Genomic DNA, 15,784 nt, shown 5'->3' with positions numbered 1-15,784 from the left:
TGTTACTGAATCATATATTTAAAATAGGCACTCTCCAGTATACTCTCCATACCATCTATGTTAAAGAAAGTCATCAAGCTGATTTTGTCAAATTAATAATCTATTACTACAACAAGAAAACTGAAACTTACCCACAACATAGATGAGAATCTGTAGCATCTCTTCTATTAAAATGTTATATTGTTTGATTAAATCCTACAAGAGTTAGAGAAATCAGTTTAAAAAAAAAAACATAAAACTGCAGGAAAATCCATCAAATGACACTGAGCTCAGCCTTCAGATCTACTAATTCAGTGAAGCACCGTACTGTAAGAAGAAACTTCCAACAAGCTGGAAAAAGTGTCTGCACTTGTAGAGGAGGTTTTACTCAGAACTGAAGTGCAAGATTCACAGGCAGGAAAAGAAACAACAGCTAAAAAAGTATGGGTTATATCAAAGTTCAAGCCTCAAGAAGTAGTTTAACAACCTAAGAAACTTCCAGCCAAAATAAAAGCACGTAACATAGCCTAAGAGACATGGAAATTTTATAGTGAAGTTATTTACATGGATTTTGGTAGACGCTCTATGAAATAAAGGTCAAAGGGAGCAAAACCTGTTTGCTAATTTTGAGTAAGCCTCTACAAATGCCAAATACAAAATCATTTGTCTAACCACTAGCTCCGGTGTTTACTGAGTTCTGGTGTGGTCATAAAAATGCAGCTATCAACAGTAGCTAGTCTGTCTTAGTAATGTTTTGTATACTCAAAGCTGACAAACTACTCATCAGGAAAACTTGCCACTTACCTGATCTTTGGTGGGTTTGATCTTTTTGAAAGCATCAGCAAGCTCGTATCTCTGCAGCATCAACAGGAGGAACTGGTTTGGATCCATAAGAGATGCACCTATCTATCAAAAAAACGAAACTAATAAGAACATCAGTTACTGTTACAGTTATTCAGTCATTAAAAAAAAATTGCCTTTCACCAAGACAAAAAATTTAAAACCATATGAATTTAATTAATATAAATTTTAAAAATTACATTTTTTTAAAATTCCATGAAAGTTTTATAAGACAAGAAAGTAATGATTCAAAACATTATACCTGGAGCATGATGATGTCTTTATCATACATCTCTTCTCTGCATTTAACATCTTGATAATAGAATACCTGAGAAACAGGAAAACAAAATTTAAGTAGAGATATAAAGTAATGCACTATCAAATATGCACCAGTTAATCTCTGAGGCTTTTTTAAACTGTACCACATCATTAGTGAGAAAAGTCCATATTTCTTTCAAAATAAATGTGTACTTTGACGGAAGTGCTAAATGGTTTGTCACCTATGCAGAGAAAGTCTATGCCATACTTCATACCCCATTCCAAGAGAACATAATTCTAATGGTTGCTACTGATTAAAGTAGAAAGATCCTCCTTCTCCCCCAGTTCTCAGAAAGACAATTCTACAGGGTGTTACCAATATTTACTTTGATTTCACCAAAGGGTCCCATGCAAAATCAGCAGAGAATTTCTGCCATCAAAGGAACAAACAAAAAACCAAGTCAAGCCAAAGTAGGTAAATGCAAGGCTAGACTCTTCCTTTTATGTTTAGTTTTGCAATAAAAGTCCCAAGTATTAGAAAATGTTTATATGTCCAGCTATATGGCTCTCAAAACAATGATACTGAAATAGTTTAACTTTTGCATGTAATAGTTTCCATACACCAAGAGAAACTTCTAACAACAGTACTAACAGTACTTATGCAGTGATTATGAGATCTGAAAGTAGCTTACAAGTAGACACTGGTCACATCACTACTGTTTCAAAGAGTAAGAAACAGTCATAACAGTGATGAAAATACTTATCTAAGGCAGGGTAGAAGGAGGTAAGCCATTACTGAAGCTGGAAATAAAACCAAGTAATCTAAATTCCCACCTAGAAACCTTTCTATTTAGTGTAGGAGTGCCCCCTGTGACCCCTCTGCACCGGATGAAACCACCCCTGGGAGCATGACTGAGAAACCTTTGCATACACCTTAGGACCAACCTGCCACTGAATATGGTAAGGGAGTACCTGGCTTATCAGAGAGAGTCCATTCCTTCTCCACATCTCTGCAGCAACCTGAGCCACCAAGACAAGACATCGCAAAGGATATTCTACTAGCAGCTCCACTTGAAATTCTTCCTAGAATTTAAAAACAAAAAAATAGAAAAAAGAAAAAATCAACTAACAATAAGTCTGTTCATGATTTCAGAAGGGTAAGTTCTAGTGAACAAAGACATATTGACAGTTGCAAAATAACTTGTATGTGAGCCATGAAGGTTACAGGATGTAATTTTAAGCTTTTTCTTCCCAGAGCATAAATCACAAGAAGCATTTGAGGGGGAAAAAAAAAAAAATCTTACAGGAGAAACAAACTCGTGCAATCTTGAGATGGCTCCCGTCTTGCTTAATCGTACATGAAGACCTACAAAAACCAACAGGAAGAAAAATTAGAAAATAAATCAAAATTAGTGAAGGTTCTCCTCCAACTCTTTCTAAAAGTTAGCTAAATCATCTACATCTCAGAGAATTGCAGAAAAAAGTCAGTTTATTTAGGAGACTTCACAGTTTACTTTTTTTTTTAAGATAGAAGATCTACATTATCACAACAGTTCTCACCAGTCTACTCATTGAGTGAGTTAATTAACACCATTTAAACTGAGTTGCTAAATAGTATTAGCAAAATTTTTATTTCACATTTAAATCACATGTCAGTAGTAAATGAATTTCAAGACTACAAGGCTTAACAGATGGTATCTTGATATCAAATGATGTGATAAAGAATCTACAGCTTAATAGTATATGATTTGTTTTCTACAGAAAGTGGTGATCACCCACTGTTGTGGTCCTTTGTATTGTGACTGCAAATCTGTCCTGGCATGGTGCAAACATATGTCTTTTAGGAGGAGCATTTTAACAGTCCTAAGACATACATGGCTGGAAAATAAATTTGAGATACAGTAATAATGAATATTCATTTAGACAAAGCAAATAGAAAAATAGAAACAGAACCACATAAATTCAAATAATCCAGAGAAAACTGATGATGACATTAAAAAGGGAAAATTTTCCTTCTTGTCTTCTTTCTCTCTCTCCTGTTTAAAAAAAAAAAAAAATTTTCCGGCCTCCATGGCAAATGTTTTTTTCAGAAAAACTTTTCCACAGTGGGACACATGAAGAACACATTTGCCTTATCACAAGAATGTCAGAAAGTCAGAGAGCAACTCATCTGTGAAACACTGAATCCAAATGCCTTTTGGAGTAAAGAAATACAGATGGATGATAAACACAATTTAAAGAGCAATCAAAATACACCACCTACCAGCAAGAGTCCTTGACAGTGGCAAATGTATGCTGACAGGATCTGCAGACACTCTGTAAGGTCTGCTCTCCAGGGTATGGCCACATAAGTGAAACATTGTCTTTTCCCGAGAGCGACCATTTGTGCTGCACCTCATCACAGCTTTATGGCATTCTCTGTAGGCCCTGAGCAACAGCTCTTCCTAGAATTTAAAGTAAATGCATATGTTATATTTAAAAATCATGCAGTCCATCCTTTCTCTCTTTGTCACACTGTAATTAATTCTCTCAGACTCATTTTTTTGTGAAAACTATATTGAACAATAGTGAGCTATTTACAAAAGCTGCTATTTAAAAATCCCCAAGGAATATTCAAAGAAGGCACGCTTGTAAGAATCCCAGGAAACTGATATACTTACATCAGAGGCACACCACTCCTGGAACATCAAAAGAATGTTCTTGAGCTGCATCTGTATAGCAATAGCTGCTTCCCAGTCATGGTCCACCTCAATGTGCTGGCCAATCTGTCTTTTTATCTCTTCCATTCCCTGAAATGGAGATTTCACAAAATACTCAAGCTAAATCAGTGATCACAGGCCTAAACCAACACGAAATCCCACAAGCAAATGGTAAAATCCAGGTTGTTTGGATACATGTAGCTAAAACTGGTATTATTTCTGTAAAGTAAACAACTTTCTCACCCACAGAAGACAGGGACTGAAGAATTTGCCACCGTAATTGCATGTTTATATCCACAATATTGTTATGGACAAAAAGAGGAACAAACAGAAAAGCTGTAATACCTCTATAATAGAATATTAGAAAGAAATTATTTAAATGCATTGTACCTGCATGCAAGTTAGAATCCTTAGGAAAGAAACAAATCCTTCCAAAAAACGCTCCCTCAGGCGGTCTGTCCATAATGTAGGCTTGCTGACTAAGACATACCTGTCCCCAAAGAAAACATTATCATCCTTAGCCAGACTTCTCTTCTGCTTATGCTTGTATTTCAAGTGTTTTTTTGGTTTAATACAATCAACCTCATTGTCACATTTACATCACCCTCCCCACCTCAAACTACTCAGAAAACTTTCACCAAATACTAGAGTTGCTAGTAGTTTGGTGTGACCCCATAATTTGAAATTAACAGGTTTTTTAAATTCCAAGGTATTTGGGGTGGCTTGCTTTTACATTACTCAATTTATTAGACTAATTTGGTACCTGTATGAGTAGAAAATCCTATGCAGATAAGGATTATACAGCTTTCTCAGAATGACAATGAATAGGAGCCGAATTTCCCATACTTAGATATATTTTATTTATTAATGTGTTATATGCAATTGTATCAGTAAAAATCAAAATATGTCTTTACAGAATAAAATTTTGGTATTTTAAGTTTTCACTGAAAAAAAAACCCATTAAAATTTCACGTGTGTTTTTGAGGGATTTGGTTTGAGGTTTGGTTTTAAAGCAGTTTTATCATCAGTTTCTGAATTGAAACACCTCATTCTACTACCAGTTTTCTTAGAATTGCTCTAGCATCTCAGCTTTACGCTTACCTGAGGTCATATATTACTGCATATACCCGATTCAGTTTGTCCTGACTGTAGCCTTGGAAGTTGAACTTGTCATTTTTGTCTAGGTACTCTGGAAGCACTTCTAGGAGTGTCTCTGTAATGGTGGTGATTACATTTTGCTCTTCAATAAGATGTCGGGCCTGCAAGAAGAAAATGAAATTTTTTCTTCCTACTATTTTGTTGAAGAGAATTGGCAAAATACTTTTTCCTTTGAATTCAGTCTTTCCGATTAGAAATTATTTTAAGCATTTGCAAAGAGTCCAAGATAAAAAACCCTCAGTATTTATTATGTAGGAATACAGTTGCTATCAACTGTATGTTTGTTCAACTCTGACAGCAACTATATATAATGGATATGTGGGTTTTTTTCTTGAAAGATCACGTAGGAAAGAACTTTTACATTAGTATTTTAGGCAAGAAACACATAACCTTTAAAACCTACAGGTATATTTCCACATACACAGAGAATTTACCATATTTCATCCCCACAAAAAGACATTTAACAATTTTCTACTCCCTTGCCCCGTTTTTAAGGTTACATAAGAAGGTAAATAGTAAATAAATACAGAGAGTTAATGCAGACTATGATGTGCCTAAAACTTATACTTATTTGCATTCCCTCTACGTTCTGTAATGAATTTTCATATCAACTCAAGCTCCTGCTTTCATACAGGCCTGTAACAAATCCCAAAATCATTCGTATTCAAACTCAGCAATGCATAAAGACTCTCTGCCAAGAACAACAGTCTGCAAAGGTGGTAATGCTAGCAATTCTCAAACTTGTTTTGCATTTCTTGCAGAGGCAGGCTGTACATACCAGAGTGGGTACAGTGAACATCTGAACTGAGAGTGCTGTCACAGAGAGAACTCTGTCGTGATCATCACTAATGTATTCCTTTTGCAATGCCTTGTAATACTAGAAAAAGATAATATTGGGGACATTAAACCAATGTTAATAAAAATGCTTACTTTTTTGAATTACATCTCAATGTCCTCTTCCTACCTAATAGAAGCAGTTTAGACTACAGAAACAGTACAATGTCCTCAATGCATCAAAGCAATTCAGTACAGGCCCCACTGTCTAAATACTGAAGATAAGCACAAATTTAACTGATTTGCCAGACTGGAACCAAAATTTTTTTTCTCCTACAACCAATATTCCCCAAGAAAAGACATTTAATATCTGAAAAAAAATCCATATAGATATTAACTTATTATAAAACAAATCTTCCTCCTGCAGTGAGCTGCATGGATAGTTATTCAACAGCTGTCTATAAAAGACATGTACAATGAGTAACGCAAGTCTTTGTTTGCTTTGTTTCAGTCCAGAGAAAACCATAACATGTCAATCGTCTTTATCAGAATTAAAAGGTCTCACCTTAAAAGAAAAAACACGTTGTCTTAGGTTTTGTATGTTTATAAACTATTGTATCTAATTTTCAAAAAGAAAGGCCAGTTTCAGTTCCAGTTCACCTGCCATGTCAAAAAATACATGGAATACTAACAGCATTCAAATAAGTATATATACCCACATGATTCTAAGGAACAAACCAGTGACATGGGAACTAATTAACTGCATTCTATAAAGGCTGAGCTAGTTATTAAAGCTCTGCTTTTTGAAAATTCATTATTTATATTGAAACAATTTTCAGTTTGGGGGGAAATTTTACAAAGCTAGTACAAATTCATAGTATAAAAACTAAATAACCATTTACCTTCACAAATTCCACAGCAAAAAGTTTTTTGTATTCCATTTCCATGAAAAAACTACTGAAGATAAGCTCATGGAGAACCTTTCTTGCCCCTGCAAAAAGCCAATACAATGCACGTCACTTTGTCATACTAAAATGCAGCTTTTTGTGGAAAAAAGGAACCAATTACTAAACTATAATTAAAAATCTTTACAAGTCTTGAAATGGTTACAAAGTATATGAGGAAAGTTATTATTTTTTTCTGGTTTTGACATTTATCAGTACGCATTTAAAACACTGAGTAAGCACCAAGTCACTCAAAGGCTACATCTTGTGAAAAGATTTTTCAAAATACATAAAGCAGGAAAAATTGAGGGGGCAAATATATAGCACAAATATCAATTAGCTCAGCTGTAAAAATAAAGGCTGTCTAAAACCCATAATATAATAACTATGAAGAAATGTAATTCTACCTGCTTAGCACTTACTTTTATCCATTTGTTACACACAAATGTGTAACAAATTTGCCTCTTCAGTTTAGAGAAACACAGATACACAAACCTTTATGAAGTTTTGCATCCCATAGCATCAACTTGCTTATAAAGCATGGCTTTTCAGATCCAGCTTCTTCTTTGAGACATATTTGACAAAAGATCTGGCGAAAGTCACCTATAGGGAGAAAACTATTCATTTGTACAAGAATGGTTTGATAATTAAATTATATGGCCCAAGAAAACGAGAACTACAGAATTCTGTTCTTTAAAAGAAGAAAAAAAGAAGGCACTTCAGTATGAATTATTTTTAACAATGTTTTTTCTCAATGAATATACTCCCACATACCCTTTCCTTTACTAATTTCTTCCAAATATTCTTATCTGATTAATTTAATAAATCCTGTGATGCGTAAGAGTATTTTAAAATTAAAATCGTTTAGACAGCTTTGCAAAGCAGATCCATAAGAATTCACTATGTCTGCACAAAAATGCACAGGCTAGGCAAGTCTAGGCTGGTCCCTGCCTTGGGCCTTGAAAGTCAGTCTTTTGCAGAAATTCAGAAATTATTTTACATTTTCTTGCACCTATCACTAAATACAGTACTTGCTGAAGTGGTTTTGGGGATCAACATTTGCAGTCACCTGCGCGTTATTAACATTCAGAAAGGAAGCCTTATATTACTAATTTGAAAAGGAAAAGTGTCACGAATCAAGTTCCTGACAACCTGGAAATAAACATTATAAAATGTTTCCTGATCCATATTCTACCACATCCATAATTCTATCCTGTTTTCCAGCAAAAATGGGAAAAGAACAGGAACTACCAGATGACAAAAAAGTTCCAGCTGAGTACAGAACCTCAGGCTCTTAAAGCCTCTATGGATATAGTCCCAAACAACAAGAACAGGAATGCTTGACTTCAGTCTTTGTACGTAAAAACTCTCTTAAAAACATACTGAGGTGTCCATTGACCTACAACAATTTCCTAACCCTAAATGCTACACTCAACATGGGACACTCTTTTTAAGTTTTAGTTCAACTCATAAGCTAAAAAGGTAATGCTTAAAACCATAAAGTTTTGGGGATTTGCTGGAGCACTGGACACCAACTTGCCTATAATCACACAGAGCTGTCAGTTGCCATTTTAGATAACGTCATGAAATTGAAAATATAAAAAACTATCCAGGAAGAAAGCTGTGGGTAAAAATCAAACTTTCACTAGAAACTTTGAAATAAACCACATAGTCAAAAACTTGTACTGATTAAAAGGACTGAGGAACTCAGACCAGTAAGAAAATACGAACGGTGAAAAAACCCACAAATTTGAAAAGAAGAGAAAGCTAAAATCTGTAAGCTACCATAAAGAATTCTGATCTACGTATTTCAAGGGAAAGATTGGTAAGTGTTCAGACAAGAAAAAGATAAGAAATTCACTTTATTATCCTTGCAGAAGAGGTTAAAGCCAGATTTATCCTATCAAGAAGGAGGATAGGCAGTGAGTAGAGCTTAACCTATGCATATTTGTACTGTGAAGAGAAATCTTATAACAGCTTTAGTGTGGTAAAGCACAGGTATTAAAAAATCAGTAACAGAAATCAAAAGTACATTGATTCAGAAATCTTCTTTAAAACCATGAGCATCATCCAACACCAGAACAATGTTTGAAAGCTTAAAATACACTTTCCACTACTACATAATGTTTTCAATTAAGGCTTTATTTTGCTTATTTTACTGACACTATCTAATTAATCACAGTTATTAAATCTGAAGTAGGAATTAATTCAAGCAGAGGATATATGTTTTCACTGATGGAGATGTTCTGCAGCTTTCCACCAGCACTGGGGATAGCAGCTTTTAAATAACGGTGTGTGACGCTGAAACGCTACTGTATTATTTATTTACTACTTAGGAGGAACATGAAAGTATTTTAATTAAGGTAATATCATATACAACGTGGTTTAAGATATTTCTGAGAGAATTAGTCATCCAAATATTGCCATGGCATTATTGTAACAAAAATTAGCTACACTTACTTGAATAGCTCATGAGTTTGTTCAGCCAAGAACCAAGGCGCAAAGCAAACTTCTGGTGTGCCATAACATCAGCGTGCAGAACCTCCACGTGAAGTGGTCGTTGAGAAACATTTTCAGAATGCCTCTAGGAGTCAGGTAAATATTAGTAGTTGTAAAATCAAGATAACATTCATTTCATTATTTATCTTCACCACTCACTATTTCTCCCAACCAAAAAAGGAAAACACTTTGATGTTTTATTTCTGAAGATATCTATCTATGTATCTATTTATCTATCCATGCCAAATGTGGCAGGGTAAATTGAATTTTAAAAAGTTCACAGGCAAGTTATAAAACCATGGAAATACTAAGTTAAAGACTTTAAAGCAGACAAATAAGTCTTCACTATTAATACTGATGAGGTTGATTTTTTTAATGAGAAAAGTATTTTAGGAAGTTACCTTAATTTCTTCTTTTGCTTCCTGACAAGAGGCATAATGTCCTGCCTTAACAGCTCTACGACCCTGTTTAAAAAAATATTGACACCAATATAAAGCAAACCTAAAATGTGACAAGTCTGACCCTTTCTATTACTTTTTTTTACATAACAGAAAAACAGAGACCAACATCACTCATGGTGCTATTAGATATCTAGAAGCATATAAAAATTAACATAATTGTCTACAGAAAAAAGCTATTTAAATTAACAACAGAAAGTCTAGGTATGTTCATATTATTCGATAAGGAAAATTCATGTATACATTAAAACAGATGAGAACGATTTCTACATATTACTTTAAATACAAACCATATCAACTTTCTTCCTAGCACACAGTACACTCATCCTGAATTGCTTTTCTACAATCTTTCCTACAATTTCTCACCTCTGAATATGAAATACCACGGTATATTGTAAACCTGGGTTTAATAGCTCTTTCAATAAAGCCAAGAACAGGTCCAGCTTAGACCTCAAATTCCACTCAAAGAAAACAAGAAGTATGTGCTTCGTTAGCAATTTCTCCACATAGCAGAACTTCACACCAGAAGAGAGGAAGTAACTCTGTGTTGTGGAACTGTTAAAATTAAAATGCTATAACTTAGTCCTGTACTGTAGCAGGCACTTAGTAAAATGAACAGCCTGATAAATTCTTGATCCAAAACTTAAGACTTAAATCAAAAGGAATTTTCGTAAGGGAAATCTTTGAAAGTTATTCTATAAACATGCATTTTTTTTTACAAAAAATATATGTAGATACATTTTTTTACAAAACCTGCAACTACAGAACAAGACTTGCAATTACATAAGACTGACCCTGCTAACTAAATACAACTAAATTTTCATTTCTTGACAAAGAGAAACAAACAGAAAACAGTTTTTACAGATTAAAAAAAGATTCTGATATTAGTAAGATGTTTTATATGTAAATATACAACAAATGTATATACAGCTTTAGACAAAGTTTCTCCAAGTGCAAACTTTTTTTTATACTTCCATGAGGTAAAAAAATATGGTTACAATGCAGATAATTCGAACACCAGTCATGCTTTTTTTCCCCGCCCCATTAAAAAGTTCACATTACTAGTATAAAGTCTTTACACAGGATATTAATTCAAAAAATGCAGCAGTAAAATTGTCAGGTTTCCCCACATTGCTTCATGGATTCTTCCTCGTTTTATTTCCTTTTTTTGAAAATGTTAAAAGTTCAAATTAAGTCTGAGTCAGAACAAGTAGTAACTCTTGCAAAGTGTAAGGTACATTTCTGATTAAATGTACCTGAATATGTGTATTTCTGACTCATATTTTTCAGAGAAATACTACTAAAATAAAACAATTGCAGCTGAGAAACAAAAAAAAGATTAAGAAAATATGCTAAATATGAAAGGAGTAACTTCAGATAAATCAGCTCTTCCCTTTCTCAAGAAACTGGCTTTTTGTCTTGAAAAAAACCCAAACTAATATGGTTTAAAAAAATCAAAACTTTCTTAAAGCAGGCATTGACTAGTAGTTACTCTGCAATGTGCCTTTCTCTCTTCAAGCTCCAGCAACCAAGAAGCAAAGGTTCTATAAACAAGTGACTATAGTGGCAATTCTTAATGATTAAAAGGTGACTTTCTCCCATATCCCAAGGCACTAACCTCTTTATCTATGGCAGTAGTATGCAACTGGGCTTCACCAAGTTCACAGCCAAGTGCCCTTTGCAGGCTGTAGATGACATGGTCATAAGAATGGTGTTCATCATTGAAAAGGACACAGTAGTAGCTGTCTACTTTCTCTCTACTGGGAAAAAGGTAACATATCATCATACAAATAAAAATATAATTGTAAATAGTGTCCTATCAAATACAAGCAACAGCTTACTTGATAGCTTGAGAAGAATATCAAATATAAAAAAAAAAAAAAAATCTTAGAAGAAAAATCAAGTACGTTCTTCATGACAATGACATGCCTCCTGCCACCATCTATACCAGAAAAAGCCACAAAAACAATTTATCAAGTACAAAAGAAGAGTTTTTAAGTTATTTGATATTCTCAGCTCTGTTCTGCTCCCTTGTCCCTTAGGACAGGCCTCAATCAGTGTCTCCTACTGGCTCCTGGCAGGTCTCTCCACTGCCCTGGCATTTCCTCCCCTGTACCCCAAGACCTGCCACTGTACTACAGATCAGGCTGGCTCAGGAGCAGTTCCCTTTGGTGATTCATGGAGCACAGTTATACACTACTTTTCCCATGAAGCATCAAAAGGTTTTCTCCATATAACTCTAGGTCAGAAATACTACAGTGCTGTTTTCAGGGATTTCAGCACTAATATGTCAGCACAAGGGTGAGAATATCCCTGGCAAAATTACAATCAAGAGACTGAACAGAAAGTTGGAAATAGTCACTACCTAACTGTGAGCTCCGGAGGCAGTTCCTTTTCTTCTTCCCAGATAAGCATATCTACAATGTATTTTATCACAGAGGGAAACACCCTCCTAGAGTGCTCCATAATTTCTTCATTCAACTGACATTCAGAATTCTGTAAAACATGAGATAATATTAATATGGAAAAGAATTTTTAAAAAATTTTAAAATGGCATTGATAGAATAACTTATATTTGTTTCAGGAAATCATACTTTTTATGACTGTCAAGCCAATTACCCTCACCTAATTTCTTCTATTCAAATTTTTTTTCATCCGAAGGGCTCTCAGTAGTATTCCAACAGTTTCACCTACCTTTTGTTTATGTATCCATGTTTTATCTAGGACTAAATTACAAAAGGCATCATCACATGTGTTAGAAAACTTCAGGTTTTTTTTAAACTTACATTTAAAAAAGCTGTTCAACAGCTTTCTGTACACATGTAGATATTAAAAGTTTGCAGTCCAGATCAAAATTTTTCTCCTGCATTGCTTTCTTTTTTGTGGGGGTATTCTGTCAAACATTTTTGACAATCAAACAGCATTATCCAAGGAATACTAACTATTTTTTTCAGAGATCCCATCCCATACCTAGATATCATTCAAAATATCCCTGAGAACTGACGTATTTCCCATCCACACCGACAAAGCTCATCAAGTGAATTGTCTACATCACATAACATTAATCATTTCTATAACCATTTAAGCAGGAGAGAAATTAAGGTTATAAGCAAAAAAAAAAAAACATTACCAAATCTGTACCTAAGAATGAAGCAATCACTATTGAGGTACAAGAACAGATACAGTGCAATGACAATGTATGACAGGAGGGCTGCAATCCAAGGGCCTGGATGACCTGTGCCACACTTTCAGTATACACGTACAGAAACAGTGTGTAATGTACTTATTAGTGGTAACGCAACCAAATCCAGTAATTTCATATACAGTCATGACACAGAAACAGAAGCTGATGTCTTCTACAGTATTTGCATTAAGTTTCCTATAATTTTAGGTTCATTAAAAATGCCTATAAAATCTGAATAGGCATGTTTGTGCCAGAGTGAAAGAAAAGACGAGAAACACAGATACTTTCCAGGAATAAAGCTTTTCACACGTGACTTTAAATCCCAAAGTACTAAGGGCACTCACTTCTGCAATACACAATCTGACACAAATTAAATATTAAAGAACAGAAAGAGCAATGTTTTTAATACAACTAAGAACCATATTTTCAAAAATTCTTACATCAACTACAGTCACATTTATTGATTTATGAAGCAGACAGCTTTTTTAAAAAAAAAGTAAAATCATGTTGAACAATGCACTAGATATGATGGAAAAGCTACAAGTGTAATGGAAGAGAAGAATGTGTTAACATGAGCAATTACTTCTAAAGCTCTGAACAACAGTTTTCTGACCTGTTAAGCATCAGAAGAATAATCTAGAGTCAGACATGCAATCTAAAAATGTCTGTCAATAAAATCATGGTCTATAAATATTGCTATGGGTACATACTTAATTTTGGATAAGCTCATGGTAGATCTGCATAACTAAGAATGTAAATGTCTGGGGTAATTATTTTTTTCACAGACTGATAAAGTTATAATAATCTTCATGTTTGGAGAAGAATGAAAAAAGCTATAGTGCTAAGCATAATCTAATTGAACCGAGTTGTAAATATACTAATTTTTTCCAGTTTTTCTTAAGAGTTTGGCTTTTTAAGTACTAATGTATGTTAGAGAAAAAAACAACAAGAGCTGGAGAAAACTCAGAGCTGTGCACAGGTACTCTATAGTAAGACATGCTGCTCTCCTTCAGTCTGTAAAAAAAAAAAAGGAAGAAGAAAAAAATCAAAGGAAATCACATCAAAGGATTTATAAATTATTAAAAGTGGGGCTTGCACTCATACAAGTAGTGAAAAGTTAAATGATGCAATGCCATCTCCCATGCTATCCATATTAATATAGAAGTCACAGTAAAATGAAATTAAGATACATCTAATGTAAATTGAAAGGGTAAAAATAAAATTGTCTCAGAACTATGTCCATGCAATTGTTTAAGCTTCAAGGTAAAGCTTAAAAAACCCAAAATCATGGAAGAATGAACAAAGTAAGTTCAGGTACCAAAGTTTTAAAATCATTAACAATCTTTTTTTTTAAAAAAAGTGCCTGGGAAGTATTATTTCCCTATCTCAGACACAAATCATTAAAGTTTGCTGTTTTTAAATATATATTTAGGCAAAAAGATTTTTATATTTCTGGCATATGGAAGTCATTCATTTGAAATCGATACGAAATGGATAACTCCTAAAAGCCTGGAGTGGGCTTTCTAAAATTATATATTCTCTGCAGTTAAGAGTAATTAAAGGAATACTGGTTAGGATCGTCCAGCAAAAAGTGCTTTTTGTTTGACAAGCATGAATAAACACTTCTGCACTACCAGAAAACATGCTGGAAAACAAATATGCAAGATGTCTGCATCAAATGTGCTTTGCACTCATTTCTTTTAATAAGCACTGTATGCTGAGAAAATTCCTACATTATGAATCTCCTTGATTCTCAAAACAGAGAACAAACCATAAGGTAATCCCAACATTCACAAGATTCTTTGTCATAAAGAATCCATGACAGACAGGTCTTTTATTAAAAAAGAAAGATGGTCATGCAATGTAATCTTCCAAATAGTTACACACAGTATATATTTATATGGTGATGTATTGCATTACTGTAGTTGTTGTATTTCTACTCTTTTACTACAAAGTCTGCATATATTGGCTGCATAATAGCTACATATATTGACAACAAAGAACTAATAAGCAACCTTTTACTTCCTCAAATTCAAATAATTGTCTCATTATATGTTTTCTATCATTCACAACTCTCAGGTAGCACTTAATGTAGGAGTATGTTCCAGTTTATTTGACAGCAGTTGTAAAATATCTTTGGACTTTCACAGCTCCATGACAGAAGTGATGGATCAAACAAATTCACTGCAAGCCAACCAAAGACCTTATCAGAGATTGGTAGAGAAATATTCTTTGAAGAAGCATGGGAGGTTCCCTGTTTCCTTATGATCACAGGTATGATTATAGTTCTCAATTAAGTTGAAAACAGAGAGACACTGCGTTAGCTGCAGTCACTATTGATCCAATCTGTCCTTTAACTTTATCTCCATTGTACACAAATGCCCTGAAGAGTATCGTGAGCAGCTTATTTTCATCCAAACAAACAAAATGCCAAGGAGCCCTGAACACAGTTTCCCCTCAAGCTTTGTTTAAACTTGGTTTTGAAAAAAAGCCCACAAAATTTGGACAGTGTGATTTTAAACAAGAGTGAAACAGCTTTTTTGGTAAAACTGCTAAAGGTTTCAGTGTTTTTCTTAACATTTGTTTTTTATTTTATTACTATGAAAAAGCCCTTCTAAAGGAAAGGGAAGTAAAAAGTAGAGTATGCTGTCATAGAGGCCAATACCAGATCCATGAGATCAAAATCTATACCTTGCAGAGAAACATGTTCCTCTGCAGGAAGTAAAAAGGACTCTGGTCAGAGTTGTAACCAAAAAGTAATATTGTTCTCAAAAGTAAAGTGCTGAAACAACCGTTAGAAGAACTCATGCAGACCTAAATTTTAAAGGCAGGAGATACAATCTATTTTGTTTAGAATCTCTTTGTTATATTTCTTGAGATGTGCTTCATAGGTCCATGCGATTTCTTTTTGTGAGCCATCCCAAAAGTTGAAATCCATAATGAATGCAAGCTACTGCCTGTAAGACAAACTGGTGACCTGAGGAAAAAGCA

General features: G+C 34.1%; 1 protein-coding gene across 5 annotated transcripts in view; it reads right to left on the bottom strand.

Annotated features, from left to right (window-relative positions):
* UBR1 (ubiquitin protein ligase E3 component n-recognin 1) overlaps positions 1-15,784 on the bottom strand; it is a 67,546-nt gene that overhangs the window by 34,514 nt on the left and 17,248 nt on the right. For 2 of the 5 annotated variants that reach the window (XM_051791962.1, XM_051791964.1), the window contains exons 5-20: positions 11,975-12,105; positions 11,228-11,369; positions 9,553-9,615; positions 9,113-9,236; positions 7,148-7,255; positions 6,611-6,699; positions 5,713-5,811; positions 4,878-5,035; positions 4,167-4,266; positions 3,738-3,866; positions 3,341-3,521; positions 2,382-2,443; positions 2,050-2,160; positions 1,082-1,147; positions 784-885; positions 132-195 (exon numbers count right to left, since the gene is read on the bottom strand). In XM_051791962.1, coding sequence (XP_051647922.1) covers positions 132-195; positions 784-885; positions 1,082-1,147; positions 2,050-2,160; positions 2,382-2,443; positions 3,341-3,521; positions 3,738-3,866; positions 4,167-4,266; positions 4,878-5,035; positions 5,713-5,811; positions 6,611-6,699; positions 7,148-7,255; positions 9,113-9,236; positions 9,553-9,615; positions 11,228-11,369; positions 11,975-12,105 — 1,729 coding nt within the window. Of the gene's footprint in view, positions 1-131; positions 196-783; positions 886-1,081; positions 1,148-2,049; positions 2,161-2,381; positions 2,444-3,340; positions 3,522-3,737; positions 3,867-4,166; positions 4,267-4,877; positions 5,036-5,712; positions 5,812-6,610; positions 6,700-7,147; positions 7,256-9,112; positions 9,237-9,552; positions 9,616-11,227; positions 11,370-11,974; positions 12,106-15,784 lie in introns of those variants that run through there. The other 3 variants (XM_051791963.1, XM_051791965.1, XM_051791966.1) reach the window with 2 other exon arrangements.

The sequence above is a fragment of the Manacus candei genome, unplaced genomic scaffold (genome assembly GCF_025592945.1).
Source record: "Manacus candei isolate 608988 ecotype Guabito, Panama unplaced genomic scaffold, ASM2559294v1 h1tg000033l, whole genome shotgun sequence".
In the NCBI taxonomy this organism is placed as follows: Eukaryota; Metazoa; Chordata; class Aves; order Passeriformes; family Pipridae; genus Manacus; species Manacus candei.
The sequence above is the reverse complement of the archived record's forward strand: the minus strand, read 5'-3'. Positions and strand labels throughout refer to the sequence as shown.